Source organism: Schistocerca americana, chromosome 4 (assembly GCF_021461395.2).
Source record: "Schistocerca americana isolate TAMUIC-IGC-003095 chromosome 4, iqSchAmer2.1, whole genome shotgun sequence".
NCBI lineage: Eukaryota > Metazoa > Arthropoda > Insecta > Orthoptera > Acrididae > Schistocerca > Schistocerca americana.
In genome coordinates this window covers 251,759,408-251,776,064 of record NC_060122.1, presented here as the reverse complement: position 1 = coordinate 251,776,064, position 16,657 = coordinate 251,759,408, and the positions used below count along the sequence as shown (strand labels likewise).

The window sequence follows — 16,657 nt, the reverse complement described above, 5'->3', positions numbered from 1 at the left end:
GAGGTTGTAATCATTTGCTTGCCTGTATAAGCACATCACATCTCCGCTTTCCTTTTTTTGTGTTGTGGTGTATGACAGTCCATATATTCCTTTGTTTTTTATACCCTCTACATCTTCTTTATCTACTATGGAAGCTATTCCTTGATGTCCTATCTCTCTGTCTGTTATTCTTGTCAATGATTTCGACATATTTCTCTCCTCGTATATTCTGTGTGAAAACTCCTCTTTCCTTATCAGTCCACCTAATTTTCAACTTGATTCTAAAGCACCATAACTCAAACGTTTCGATTCTCTTCATTTCTGTCTTTGAAACAGTTTATGATTTAGTTCTATACAATGCTGTGCTGCCAAACTAGGTTCTCAAAATTTTCTCCTTTAAAATAAGTCTCACGTTTGATACTAGTAGAATTCTTTAAGCAGGGATGTACTCCTTGCCTCTGCTACTCTACTTCTTTGAGTCCACCTTGCTTCATCGTCACATACTATTTTGCTTCTAAGGAAACAGAAGCCTTATCTGCTTCTTGGTCCGCCACTTCCGGTATTGTTTATTGTCAGTCTCACTTGTACTACTCGCCTTTCTTCGCTTTACTTTCAATATCTGATGGTATGTCTCCAGGCTCAGAGATTTTAGCAACTTGAATTGTCATTTTGGCGACACTTCCCTAAAAATTTAGAAACTCCATAGGGATATTATCTGTGCCTTTCACGGGCCGGCCGAAGTGGCGAAGTAGACGATGCAGTCTGGAACCGCGTGACCGCTACTGTCGCAGGTTCGAATCCTGCTTCGGGCATGGATGTGTGTGAAGTCCTCAGGTTAGTTAGGTTTAACTATTTCTAAGTTCTATGGGACTAATGACCTCAGCAGTTGAGTCCCATAGTGCTCAGAGCCGTTTTGTGCCTTTCACCTGATTAGATCTCAGTTCATCCAAAGCTCTGTTGAACTCGGCTACTTAATCCATTGTCTTCCATGTCGTCTCCCATTTCTTCTTTTACCATGACACCATACAACTCCTCCCCTCGTAGAGGTCATCAGTGTACTTATCCCACGTATCCGCTCCCTTCCCTTCGTTTAGAAATGGGATTACCATAGCACTCTCAATTTTGGCGCCCTTGCAGTTAATTTCACCCAAGGTGCATGCTGAATCTGTTCTTCTCTCGATTTATTCGCATTTTTCGTGTAGCCATTTCATTTTGGCTCCTCTGCTCTTCCTACGTATCTTAAGCCTTAGCAACTTTGATTGCTGAACTTCTGTCGTAATCTGAGATTTCTGTAGCTCCTTCTTTTATTGGTCAACTGAAATACGTCTGCTGCTACGCAAGGTGTCTTCACAGTTACGTTCCTTTTACCCAAATTTGACTAATCAATTACTGTGGTTTCCTTTTTTAGATGTGTAAATTCCTCTTCAACTAGACAGCCTACTGTCGTATTCATTACCGCTATATTACACACTTAGAGATATTGTCTCATCATTCCACAGTACTTCAGTACCTGCTTCTTTCCACATGGATTCTTAGGGATATTCCTCTTCAGTTTGCTCTCCATTATTGGCGTTCGTTTCATGTCGATTCTGATGAGGAAAATCCTGTCACTAACCATTCAGAATAACTTACTCTCTGCCCAACCTTCCTATTTATGAGGAATGCTTCACCCGTAGCAAGCGAGGTGGCAGAGTAGTTAGCACACTGGACTCGTATTTTAGAGGACGACGGTTGAAGCCCGTGTCCGGCCATCCAGATTGAGGTTTCCCGTGATTTCCCCATACGCTTTAGGCAATTTCCGGGGTGGTTCCTTTGAAATGTCCATAATCCGATGGGACCGATGACGTCGCTGTTTGGTCCCCTCCCCCAAATTAGTCAACCAAGTTACTCTAGTATTTTCTGCTGTTGCTGCTGTTACCTTATATCCTTAGGATAGATTTCTTTTAATTTCCATATTCACGGTCCTATGCAGGAACTGACCTGATCTCGGCCCCGCCACAGTATTGTATATCGTCTCTGACAGTGATTCAATCGGTTATTTTCGACCTGTTACGTTTCCTGAATGTAATCTTACTCCAATAAAGGTCTGCCGGACCTACAGTGGAGAGATTCATTAGGAATACAGCGCCGTATTCCCAAGACGCCTACCTCACAATGAGATTTACAGATAATAATAGCGTAGTGTATATTCGTTCAAAAGAAACGTGAAGCAGCCTGGCCATCCATATTTAGGTTTCCTGTGTTTTTTTTAAATCATTCCAGGCAAATGCCTTTGAAAGCTATCGGCCAATTTCCTTCCAGATCCTGGAAACAATCCAACCTTGTTGATGCCACTATATAAACTCTAATCGGCCTTCTTCGATTTCTGTTAAGCAATCAGTGGCTGGGTGTCACATACGCCTTCAGGTTTTTCTATTAGTGAACTGGTGTTCTGGTTCAAGCGATTGTGTCTACTTTCTGCTTTACAGCAATGGCAGACACCGGTAAATACTTGGTGATCACACCTGAGGAGGTGGCGTACGTCAGGAAGCAGCTGGGTACCAACGAGGATGACATCAAGACGGCTGTGACGTCACTGCGGGAGTGGCTCAGGATGCAGCCACACCTACCTGACGCTGTAGGTCAGTACATCTGTCACACTAGAGGCCATATATTACGCCTGAGTAATGGTCATACAATCAACATTATTGGTGTGATTACATAGATGTAATGCTTCTTACATCTATATATTATTTGTGTCTTTCATTAGTATGTCTGTAGCAGCATTGTCTTATCATTATTGTATTTAAAAATCGCTCCAATTTATTACACATTTAACAAGTGCAGAAATAACTGAACCTTATCTCATTGCAGATGATCAGGTTTTTTTTAATGATCACTGTGAAACAAAGAGTTATAGTCTCTTCTACTTATTTGCGATTGCAACTTAAGAAGGAAATAAACACTACCTACGGTCGTTTTAAATTCCGTATTACTACTTCACTGCCTCTATCTTAGCTTATGGAAAATACAGAATTACTATGACCAGCTTTACACCTTATTCTCAAATTTTGTGGACCTCTTCCAGCTCGTTATCTTGGTTATCTGTTCACTGATTAGGAAGGCTTCGGAATGCTATTACTCTCCTTAATATTATGCATACCACGTTTATTATCAGTGTGAATTCATATGCGTATGTACAGTATAATACATTGATTATGGGACCATCTAACCGTTTTGAGTATACATATGTAGCAGAAAACAAAAAATTTCATGTCGTGTTACTTCTATTGTAGGAAATTCTACATAGTAAAATTGCTGTCGATAAGAGAATCCTTTCTGTTTCCTGTGTCTTTAATATCCTTGTAAAAATCTACCTTCGTATTCTATACGGGAATTCTGTGTTCCAGACGACTCCCTCATTGAGCGAATGTATATCAACTCCAAGTGCAGCATGGAGAAGGTGAAACTGGGATTAGACGCATACTTCTCCCTCAAACACAGATTTCCCGAGTTACTAATGAACAGAGATATCGAAGGAAGCGACTTCCAGTTTGCAAAGAAGCACTTGTGAGTTCTGACCTGTCTTTAGCTTTTTAAATTCATAATGAGTTATTATTATTTCAGACGGTTTTAATGCTCTATTGTAATGGACGTATAGCTCTGCAGAGCACATGTACCAATGTTTGGACTCTAGCCAAGTGTAGGAGTATGTTATCTTTTCATTTCTTCGTGAACTGATAATAGTACGTCTTCGGAAAAACACTGGTGACTTTTGCGCCACTAAAACAGTATTTAAGCATTTGAATTTACCATAAAATAAAAAATTATATTTGAACCCTCTTGATATGCTGCGTAATAAATGTCTTTCAAGGACATAATAAATTTGTATAACCAGTTATGCTGTTATGAGTATTGCATTTTATTTGAACTATGGGCCTATTTCAGCTACACAACCATCATCAGATTATTTGCAATTGAACATTTTATGAAGTTTGGTGCATTTCTTGTATTACATGTGAGTTATGAATAATTTGATTTTACATACGTTTGAAATCCAGCCTTCCATGCAGTGTCATTATTTCTGTTGCTGTCATTTTGTTCCTGATTATGTTTTGGATTAATGTAAGAAGAACATCAGTTTTGCAGTTTGTTCTGACTTTTCATTTAGTATTGGTCAGAAACAAATTTAAGAATGTCATTGAAATCTGTCACAATTGGCGTCACTAAATGTTAACTATAGATTGAGATTAATTTCTGACCACTAATAAACGAAGAGTCAGACCAGACTACGAAAATGATTATTACTGCTACAATAACGTAAAATATAATCACAAACAAATAGACAACAAAAGAAACAACAATGTTGCATGGAAGCCATAACTTATAAACGCATGTAAAATCTTATTATTCGTAACTCACATACTATACTGCAAATTTATCAAAATATATGAAATGTTCTATTGCACATAACATGATGATTATTGTATAGCTGAAATAGGCTTATAGTTCAAATAAAAAATAATGTCCATAGTACAGTAACAGGTTACGCAAATTTATTATGTCCTTGAAAGATCAGTTGTGAGTTTTATTAGTCGTTCTGCATTATAATTCGAGAGTTCTTTTAATGAATGTTTCGATCACATAGCGTTCGATAGTCTTGTAGGCTGCTTGAAATGGTATGTCTTCTTAAAAACTCGTTCAGTGAAAAGCCCTTTATAAACGAGTAGTTGTGTCATCATTTCAACGCAGAAGACTTTATTCCTGTGCCCTAGCTTGTCAACGGTTTTGCTGCTACTAAATATCTTAACAACATGCCCAACACTTCCATTATTCGTATATTTATTATTCAACATTGGCGACAACCAACAAAGTGACACACAGCCCTCCTTTCAGCTGATTTGAGTGCCTACGTCGTCACTGTTGTGTAAAACAATCTGACGACTATGCGAAGTCACTTAATAGTGAACCCTAATGTACAATGGAATATCATTTTTAGTTTCATTTTTCAATTACATGTCTTGTATAAAACTCACAATTTATTGCTATGCTGGCGCTGAAAAAAATGTCGTTCTGTGCTACTGTTTTCTAATTATAATTGTGTTCAGGTCAGAGGTTTTGTTTCCAAAATTTTGTTCCATCAAATGTCCGTTATTTTTGAAGAAGATGGTTCATCATTCGTAATTCTTTCACCGTCAAGTGCTTTTCTATATGATCCTCGGCGTTACCCTTAGACTGTTGTCATTGCCTAGATTACTGAAGAAATCCTTTGACATTAGGCCAGTATTACAAAAATACCGAATTGTAAACTCCACGTTAAGTGTATTGAGATGCTAAGGGATGTTGCTGTCCCTAAATACAAATTTTTCCACTGTGCTCGTACTCTCACGCCAAATACTAAAATAGGGTTTGGAGAGAACTAGACACCCCTGTTTCCTTCTTACACGAAAGGAGTGCTGACCAACCACTTCAACGAGTGACCGAATTTTCACTGTTGTTAACGCTATTGTCGCCTTAAACCACATAGTTGTAAGAGTGCATTATGATCTTCTTTAGTCGTTTCCAGTTTAGCTTCCATGTATGATTTACTCATGTAGGATTCAAAAAATCGAATCTAATGTGTCCTGTAAACTGGGTTCTAATCTAGTCAGACGAAAGAGTGTCTGATGATCTAATCCAATGGATTAAATGTCAGGTTCTTGTAACTCTAAAATCAAGCTTCAAAGTGATGCAGTGTGCATTTCTCATGGGATTTATTGTTCATCGCAGCAATACTGTGCTGTTTAACTCTGAACATATTCATCTTTATCATACCTGTTACAGACTGAGAATTCAAATATATCTTACATCATCAGCTTCTTCACATCCTTCATGGTGAATCTTCACTTACCTGAAACGCTGCAGTATCACATGTTACCCACTATACAATTAACGTTAAGGCTAATGTGATTTTGAATGGTAATAGTGAAACTAAGACGTATTTCAAACAATGTAAAATAGCTAAAATTTACCACCGGTTGGAGGCGATCCACCACAAGTTCATCTCGTGTGCCAAACTTATCACCTCAGAGTAGCACTTGCAAACTATATCCTCAATTACTTGCTCGATGTATCCCATCTCTTCCCTCTGGTATGATGGAGTTTATTCCCTGACGTCTTAACAGATGTGCTGTCATGCTATCAAACTGTCCCTTTTTCTTGACAGTGTCTTCCATAGATTGCTCTCCTTGTCGATTCAGCAGAGATCCTCCATATTCCTTATATTGTCACTCTACCAAATTTTTAACTTTCTTCTCTAACTTCAATCCTCAAATGCTTCGATTCTCTTCTTGTTTTCCGAGTCCATGTTTCACTACCGCACGATGTTTTGCTCAGAAATGTTTATCTACTAAAGGACTATGTTTGATATTAGTAGATTTTCTTGACCAGGAATGCCCTGTTTTCAGTGCTACACCGTTTTTTAGGCAATCAGTGCTCTGTTTGTCATGTGTTATTTTGCTATGCAGTTATCATTTCTGGTACTTCTCATTGCTTTCGTCTCAATCGATATTCTGTACTCATTAGACTGTTCATTCCATTCAACAAATCTGGCAATTCTACTTCTCTTTTACTGAGAATAACAGTGATATATTTTCACCCTGAATTCTGACCCTGTTCTTGAATCTCTTACTTTTTCATTGCTTCTTCTATGTATAGATCGAACAGTAGGGGCGAAAGACTACGTCCCTGTCTCACACTCTTGTTTATCCAAGCACATCGATATTGGTTTCCAGTCTTATTGTTCCTCCTTGGCTATTGTACATATTGTTTATTACCAGTCTCTCCTTATAGCTTACCCCTATTTTTCTCAGAAATTCTAACGTCTTGCTCCATTTTACATTGTCGAACTCTTCTTCTGGTTCGACAAATCCTAAGAAAGTGTTTTCCTTTAGTCTTTCTTCCACTATCAACTACAATGTCAAAGCCGCCTCTCTGGTGCCTTTACGTTTCTTAAAGTCAAACTGATGGTCTTCTAAAACATCCTCAATTTTGTTTTACATTCTTCCGTACATTGGTTTTGTCAGTAACTTGGATGCATGAGCGTTTAAGCTGATTAAGTGATAATTCTTGCATCTGTTGGCTCTTGTAATCTTCGGAATTTATGGATGATGGTTTTGCGAAAGTCAGGGGATATATCGCCAGACTCACACATTCTGCACCCCAACGTGGATAATCATTTTGTTGCCACTTCCGCCCCCCCCTCCCACCATCCATGAGTTTAGAAATTCCGATGTAATTTTATCTATCCCCTCTACCTTATATGATGCTAAGCTTTCCAATACACTTTTAAATTTTGATTCAAAAAGTGCATCTTCTATCTCTTCACTGTCAACTCTTGTTTCTTCTTCTATTACTTCATCAGACAAGTCTTCCTATTCATAGAGGCCTTTAGTGTGGTCTCCCCTCTCTCCTCTGCATTTAGCAGTGGAATTCCCATTGGACTCCTAATGTTACCACTCTTACTTTTAATTGCACCGAAGGTTGTTTTGACCTGAAGGTTGTTTTGACTTTCCTATATACTGAGTCAGTCTTATCGACAATCATTTCTTTGCCGATTTCTTCATATATTTAATACAGCCATTTTGTCTTAGCTTCCCTGCATTTGCTACTGACTTCGTTTCTTAGAGACATGTATTTCTGTGTTCGTGAATGACCTTGAACATTTTTGTACTTCCATCTTTTGTAGATGAGCTGAAGTATTTCGTTTGTCATACATTATTTGTTCGCAGTTGCCTTCCCTGTTCGTATGGCTTTCTTTCCTACCTCTGTGAATGCCGTTTTCTCCTTTCTAGCTGGACGGTGTACTGAGCTATTCATTATCGTAGTATCTCTAGCATCAGAGAACTTTAAGTCTGTCTCTTCATTTCTTAGTATTTTCGTATCCCACTACTTACGCAGTGAGTCTACCTGAGTAGTCTTTAAACTTACGCCTACTCCTCACCACTACTAAACTGTGATCTGAGTCTGTTTGTGCTCCTGGGTACGCCTTACATTCCAGATTATGAATTCGGAATCTCTGCCTGACCATGATGTAACCTAACTGAAATCTCAATGTGACCTCTAATTCATCTGATTTTCTACTGCTTCGGGAGGCGTTTGTGGGAGACATTAATGTGTTACTCGACTCCTGGTGGAACGTACTCTCTCGCATGTGATGTACAACGTATCGCTTGTAGCGTCTGCCAGTGGAGTTTGATGAGGTAACATTCTGTTTGAGACGTAACATTCTGTCGCTCTCTAATCGAAACTGTGAGAAAATATGCCGCTGTGTGTTTGGTCTTTTCTTTCACTTCTTTTTTTTCCGAAGTGGTGATGGTCCCAAACGGAAGACTAATACTCAGGAATTGGTCAGAGTTGCGACTGAGACGCTTGTTTAGTGGACGAATTACATTTGCTTGAAGTTTTTCCAATTAGTTCTGCTTGGTTTCTCCTTTACCTGCAACAATATTGAGATACCCTGATATACCCGCAGGACAGGACAGATAGTTTAGTTTGTGGAAAAGGGCAAAAATGAGTGGCTGTCAGTTGCACTCGAACATACTACTTTAGTAATTTGACGAACATTACTAGAGTAGAGAAAAAATTAAAAAGAAAGCAAGCCAAACATCAATTTTTGAATTCAATTCCCGGCTTAATCCGCCATTCAATCTCACGCTTTAAGGGCAAAATTAATTTAAAATCGGCTGAAGGCCAATACCTTAAGACTCAAAAACAGGAATTTCAATTTACAAGGCAAAAGGCCTTATCCTAAAAATATCTTTAAATCAGGCTGAAGGCCCAAACAATCTCACGCCTTAAGGGCAAAACAACTTTAATTTAAAATCGGCTAGAAACCATACACAAACAAACAATAAGGACAAATAAGAAAGGACACCACATCAAACGGCGCTCAGAAGTTTCCAAGGGTGGGCCTGGATTTCAAACCCTAATGCTCGCTTAGGTGATACAGACAGCCGGCCCAACAAATTCTCAAACCGACGGCAACCCAACCGACAGACAGTCAACGGACCAAGCGACAGGATGACTTCCGCTCCACCCAACAAGCACACAACAGGGAGCTCAATGGAACAATGCAGAGTTATCGGCGCCCGTAAGAAATTACACATTCAGCAGTCCAAATACATGCCATGCTGGACAGCCAGAACACGATGAGGAAAATACACTGCCTGAATTTACGTCATAGGCTGGGGCAGGTAACCAGAACGTTAACGGCCACAAATCAGAAGATTCAGCTGGTGCACTTCAATTCAAAATAATCAAGTTAAGTTAAATTCCACAGGAGGCCGGCTAGAATTTAGCCTACTTGGAAACACACGTTGTTGCTAGCGGGAATGTCCGAACAGCTCACAACGAAATTCAAACGACACAATGTGAACAGTTGGGGCTGGCTGGTAGATTGAGCAAAGACTCAAATTTCGTGTCCGGGATCGGAGAGCCACGGACCTCGTAGCAATGGGAACAATACCTCACACTCCGACCGCGCGTGGGCGCCGTCAGTGGGCCCAGACAGACACGCTCCATGGAGACTTCCTCGCTGCTACACGCCATCCAACCACCCGCCCGCACACGGCACAGCCAGAAACTATAAGCGCGAGGCCAAAGATAGTACAAGGGTGCGAATATCGATACACACTGTTGCTGCTACTCGCAGAGAGAGAGGATAATAGCATAATCGCAATAACCGTGGGAGACTAATCACAGAATAGCAATAAAAGTTTAATGCAAAGCATAACATGAGCCAGACACGGCTCAAATATTTTTATAGTTTTTCTACGTTACATTGCAACTGACGCGACGGGTAAAGTGTTGGACCTGGAGGATTGTGTATCTAGGAACACATGACGGTTCCTGGTCTATGCTTCGTTTTAGTGACAGATTTTGGAATCACGTGAAGGACCGTGCCATAAGGACTTTTCTACTGTTTTTGTTTTGCCCAGTATTTCTAAATGTTTCGAGTTCTATATGTCTAGGTACTGTATAATACATAAAAGCTATTTGGAAGGTAGTGTAAATTCCTCACATAATGAGTTTTACAAGGTGTAAGATTCATCATATTTTTCAAAGAAAATTATATAATTTATGAATGGTTCCCCCCCCCCCCCCCCCCCCCCCCCATGAACTATGGACCTTGCCGTTGGTGGAGAGGCTTGCGTGCCTCAGCGAAACAGATGGCCGTACCGTAGGTGCAACCACAATGGACGGATATCTGTTGAGAGGCCAGACAGTCGTATGGTTCCTAAAATAGTCCCCCATTCGGATCTCCGGGCGGGAACTACTCAAGAGGACATCGTTATCGGGAGAAAGAAAACTGGCGTTCTACGGATCGGAGCGTGGAATGTCAGATCCTTTAATCCGGCAGGTAGGTTAGAAAATTTAAAGAGGGAAATGGATAGGTTAAAATTACATATAGTGGGAATTAGTGAAGTTGGTTGGCAGGAGGAACAAAATTTTTGGTCAGGGGAATATGGGGTTATAAATACAAAATCAAATAGGGGTAATGCAGGATTAGGTTTAATAATGAATAGGAAAATAGGAGTGCGGGTAAGCTACTACAAACTGCATAGTGAACGCATTATTGTGGCAAAGATAGACACGAAGCCCACGCCTACTACAGTAGTACAAGTTTATATGCCAACTAGCTCTGCAGATGATGCAGAAATTGATGAAATGTATGATGAGATAAAAGAAATTATTCAGGTAGTGAAGGGAGACGCAAATTTAATAGTCATGGGTGATTGGAATTCGAGAGTAGGAGAAGGGAGAGAAGGAAACGTAGTAGGTGAATATGGATTGGGGGTAAGACATAAAAGAGGAAGCCACCTGGTAGAATTTTGCACAGAGCATAACTTAATCATAGCTAACACTTGGTTCAAGAATCATGAACGAAGGTTGTATACATGGAAGAAGCCTGGAGATAGCGAACGGTTTCAGATTTATTATACAGTGGTGAGACAGAGATTTAGGAACCAGGTTTTAAATTGCAAGACATTTCCAGGGGCAGATGTGGATTCTGACCACAATCTATTTGTTATGAACTGTAGATTAAAACTGAAGAAACTGCAAAAAGGTGAGAAATTAAGGAGATGAGACCTGGATAATCTGACTAAATCAGACGTTGTATAGAGTTTCAGGGAGGGCATAAGGGAACAATTGACGAAAGAAAAACAGCAGAAGAAGAATGGGTAGCTTTGAGGAATGAAATAGTGAAGGCAGCAGAGGATCTAGTAGGTAAAAAGTCGAGGGCTAGTAGAAATCCTTGGGTAACAGAAGAAATATTGAACTTAATTGATGAAGGAGAAAATATAAAAATGCAGTAAAAGAAGCAGCCAAAAAGGAATACAAACGTTTCAAAAATGAGATCGATGGGAAGAGCAAAGTGGCTAAGCAGGGATGGCCAGAGGACAAATGTAAGGATGTAGAGGCTTATCTCACTAGGGGTAAGATAGATATTGCCTACAGGAAAATTAAAGGGACCTTTGGAGAAAAGAGAACCACTTGTATGAATATCAAGAGCTCAGATGGTAACCCAGTTCTAAACAAAGAAGGGAAAGCAGAAAGGTGGAAGGAGTATATAGAAGTTCTATACAAGGGCTATGTACTTGAGGACAATATTATGGAAATGGAAGAGGATGTAGATGATGATGAAATGGGAGATACGACACTGCGTGAAGAGTTTGACAGAGCACTGAAAGACCTGAGTCGAAACAAGGCCCCGGGAGTAGACAACATTCCATTAGAACTATTGACGGCCTTGGGAGAGCCAGTGCTGACAAAACTCTGGTGAGCAGGATGTATGAGACAGGCGAATACCCTCAGACTTCAAGAATAATATAATAATTACAATCCCATAGAAAGCAGGTGTTGACAGATGTGAAACTTACCGAACTATCAGTTTAATAAGTCACAGCTGCAAAATACTAACGCGAATTCTTTACAGACGAATGGAAAAACTAGTAGAAGCCGACCTCGGGGAAGATCAGTTTGGATTCCGTAGAAATGTTGGAACACGTGAGGCAATACTGACCTTACGACTTATCTTAGAAGAAAGATTAAGGAAAGGAAAACCTACGTTTCTAGCATTTGTAGACTTAGAGAAAGCTTTTGACAACATTGACTGGAATACTCTCTTTCCAATTCTGAAGATGGCAGGGGTCAAACACAGGGAGCGAAAGGCTATTTACAGTTTGTACAGAAACCAGATGGCAGCTATAAGAGTCGGGAGGAATGAAAGGGAAGCAGTGGTTGGGAAGGGAGTGAGACGGGGGTGTAGCCTCTCCCAGATGTTATTCAGTCTGTATATTGAGCAAGCAGTAAAGGAAAGAAAAGAAAAATTCCGAGTAGGAATTAAATCGATGGAGAAGAAATAAAAACTTTGTGTTTCGCCGATGGCATTGTAATTCTGTCAGAGACAGCAAAGGACTTGGAAAAGCAGCTGCACAGAATGGACAGTGTCTTGAAAGGAGGATATAAGATGAACATCAACAAAAGCAAAACGAGGATAATGGAATGTAGTCGAAATACGTTGGGTGATGCTGAGGGAATTAGATTAGGAAATGAGACACTTAAATGGAGTACAGGAGTTTTGCTATTTAGGGAGCAAAATAACTGATGATGGTCGAAGTAGAGAGGAAATAAAATGTAGACTGGCAATGGCAAGGAATGCGTTTCTGAAGAGAAAATTGTTAACATCGAGTACAGATTTAAGTGTCAGGAGGTCGTTTCTGAAAATATTTGTATGGAGTGTAGCCAAGTATGGAAGTGAAACATGGACGATACATAGTTTGGACAAGAAGATAATAGAAGCTTTCGAATGTGGTGCTACATAAGAATGCTGAAGATTAGATGGGTAGATCACATAACTAATGAGGAGGTATTGAATAGAATTGGGGAGAAGAGGAGTTTGTGGCACAACTTGACAAGAAGAAGGGACCGGTTGGAAGGACATACTCTGAGGCATCAAAGGATCACAAATTTAACATAGGAGTACACAGCGTGGGGGGTAAAAATTGTAGAGGGAGACCAAGAGTTGAATACACTAAGCAGATTCAGAGGGATGTAAGTTGCCGTAAGTACTGGAAGATGAAGAAGTTTGTACAGGATGGAGTAGTGTGGAGAGCTGTCAAACCAGTCTCAGGACTGAAGACCACAACAACAACATGAATGGTTAAACCATAGTTCGTCAGACGTGCACCATCTTGTAGCTTGATACTAAAGACCTTTTTACCATGAAATATGTGCATATGTGATATTTGCAAGTTAAATGAGTGTCTGTAATGTTTCAAGAACTTTACCTGACTCGAAAGTGGAAATTTGTATTAGTTGCCAACAGCGTCTCTGTGAAATTTTTTTTATCCTGTTATTGCTATTTGATAGAAGTTATCCTTGGTTTGATTTAACTTAGTAATTATTACTATGCAGTAAAGTAATACTGTAAGACATAGACATTAAATAAAATATTGAAAAAATTATCTCGAATTCGAACATTTTTCAATCACAATAGAATGTTAGTTCCTTGGAACAATTTTTCACATTTGTTGCGAACCCTACAGCTGTGGAGTAATTTTTTCAATTTGAGAAAACCACTGCCATCTGCAGTTCACATAAAGTGTACGCAATCATTTCAAAATGGGATCACAATATTTATTAAACTTCTATTTCAGGGTGGGTTAAAGTGTTACGTGGTACAACACTGACCTCTACGCAAAGGTGTTTTACGATTACTGCGTCACAGAAGCTCTGCGTCATACCTTGCTGGTGTGATACTTCAGAAGGAATTCCTAGACTCGCATACTGACGGGGGAGCAGTTGTGAGGACGGCTCGTGATTGGGACTTATTTACATTAGCAGAGCGCCACCCGTAAAGTTTCGAGTCTGTATCCCGATCAGAGTCACAGCCTTAACTTACCAGGATATTTCCAAAGATTGTACACCCCACGGTAGGGCATAGGATTCATTCTGGATGCATACGTTATTGTGTGTTCCTGTATTTTGTAAATTGTAACTTCATGACTACTGCATGTATTATCCTCTTTCTCATAAGCATGTGTTAACAGGAGTATAATGTCTCCTACAGAAAAATGATGGTGATGCCACGACTCACAAAGGATGCATATCGTGTGCACGTCTTGACCGCAGTGGACGAAGACTCGACCAATGTAATTTGGCCCCTTTATGGTAAGATATTGACCACCAGATTGGAAATTATGTTGGTCGAAGACTACTCTCTTGGTGATGTGGGCATCATCGACTTGGCCAACGTGAATGCTGGACACATCGTACGTGCAGATATCAACCTCGTCCGCAATATTGAAGTCTGCTATCAGGTAATTTCGAAAACCTACTCCATACTGGTCTAATTGATTAAAAGATTTACACATATGGAACTTTCCGGCATTAAAACTATTTACCAGACTTGGAATCGAACATGGGTAGAAAGTGGCCTTATGTGATCTCCAAATAAATTCGGCTCCATCGTAACAGTGGCAGGAAGCGAACCCCTTACCACAGAAATTAGTTGCTGTGTTGAGGTGGCGTGCTTACAGCCTGTAACTGTCTGATCATAGTTACAATAGTAAAAAGAAAGTGGGCAACAAGATGAATAACAAATAACAATCATTGACAATATTATGAAAATGATAGTTACTACTCACCATGTAGGGGAGATACTGAGTCCCAGATAGGCACAACAAAAAGACTGTCAGAAACTGAGCATTCGGCCAACAAGGCCTTCGTCGAAAATAGACAATGCAGCACACATGACTACAGTCACCGGCAGCTGAAGCCAGAGTGAAACCATAAGTGCATGATGAGAGTGTCAGCTGTTTGAGAGGGTAAGGAGGAGGCTAGTGCAGGGAGGGGGAGGCATACCACGGTATGGGTGGAGACGGTAAAGAGCTGCCTGTGGGAGCATACAGGGACGAGAGGAAGAGTGGGGTAGGGCAGCTAGGTGCAGTTTGGAGGTTACAAGGAGGGCGAGGAGAAGGGGGTAGCGCAAAAGGAGAAAATAAGAAGAAGAGAAATAAGAAGACTGAAGGTGCATTGATAGAACAGAGGGCTGATAGAACAGGGGAACAGGGAAGGGACTACATCTACATCCATACTCCGCAAGCCACCTGACAGTGCGTGGCGGAGGGTACCTTGAGTACCTCTATAGGTTCTCCCTTCTATTCCAGTCTCGTGTTGTTCGGGGAAAGAAGGATTGTCGGTATGCCTCTGTGTGACCTCTAATCTCTGTGATTTTATCCTCGTGGTCTCTTCGCGAGATATACGTAGGAGGGAGAGATATACTGCTTGACTCCTCGGTGAAGGTATGTTCTCGAAACTTCAACAAAAGCCCGTTCCGAGCTACTGAGCGTCTCTGCTGCATAGTCTTCCACTGGAGTTTATCTATCATCTCCGTAACGCTTTCGCGATTACTAAATGATCCAGCAACGAAGCGCGCTGCTCTCCGTTGGAACTCCTCCATCTCTTCTATCAATCCTATCTGGTACAGATCCCACACTGCTGAGCAGTATTCAAGCAGTAGGCGAACAAGCGTACTGTAACCATCTTCCTTTGTTTTCGGATTGCATTTCCTTAAGATTCTTCCAATGAATCTCAATCTGGCATCTGCTTTACCGAAAATGAACTTTATATAATCGTTCCATTTTAAATCACTCCTAATGCATAATCCCAGATAATTTACGGAATTAACTGCTTCCAGTTGCTGACCTGCTATATTGTAGCTAAATGATAAGGGATCTTTCTTTCTATGTATTCGCAGCTCATTACACTCGTCTACATTGTGATTCAATAGCCGTTCCCTTCACCATGCGTCAATTCGCTGCAGATCCTCCTGCATTTCAGTACAATTTTCCATTATTACAACCTCTCGATATACCACAGCATCAGCCGCAAAAAGCCTCAGTGAAACTTCGATGTCATCCACAAGGTCATTTATGTATATTGTGAATAGCAACGGTCCTACGACACTCCCCTGTGGCACACCTGGAATCACTCTTACTTCGGAAGACTTCTCTCCATTCAGAATGACATGCTGCGTTCTGTTATCTAGGAACTCTTCAATCCAATCACACAATTGTCTGATAGTCCATATGCTCTTACTTTGTTCATTAAACGACTGTGCGGAACTGTATGGAACGCCTTGCGGAAGTCAAGAAACACGGAATGTACCTGGGAACCCGTGTCTATGGCCCCCTGAGTCTCGTGGACGATTAGCGCGTGCATAATTACGACGACTAACGCAGGTTGAGGCCAGGAGGGATAGAGGAACACAGGATGTATTGCTGGGAGAGTTCCCATCTGCACAGTTCAGATAATCTGACGTAGGTGGGAAAGATTCAGGTGGAATCGGCTGTGAAGGAGTCATTGAATGAAGAACATCATGTTGGGCAGCGTGCTCAGCAGTGGGGTCAAAATTCAAATGGCTCTGAGCACTACGGAACTTAACAGCAGTGGTCATCAGTCCCCTAGAACTTAGAACTACTTAAACCTAAGGACATCACACACATCCATTCCCGAGGCAGGATTCGAAGCTGCGACCGTAGCGGTCACGCAGTTCCAGACTGATGCGCCTAGAACCACACGGCCACACCGGCCGGCGCAGTGGGGTCATAAAGCTGCTTCTTGGTTACAGTTTGTCAGAGGCAATTTACGTGGA

The 16,657-nt window shown here is 40.8% G+C and overlaps 1 protein-coding gene across 1 annotated transcript in view; it reads left to right on the top strand.

Moving 5' to 3' along the window:
- LOC124613984 overlaps positions 1-16,657 on the top strand; it is a 140,488-nt gene that overhangs the window by 107,107 nt on the left and 16,724 nt on the right. The window contains exons 8-10 of the mRNA XM_047142771.1: positions 2,448-2,600; positions 3,369-3,528; positions 14,072-14,321. Of these exons, the coding sequence (XP_046998727.1) occupies positions 2,448-2,600; positions 3,369-3,528; positions 14,072-14,321 (563 nt within the window). The remainder of the gene's footprint in view (positions 1-2,447; positions 2,601-3,368; positions 3,529-14,071; positions 14,322-16,657) is intronic.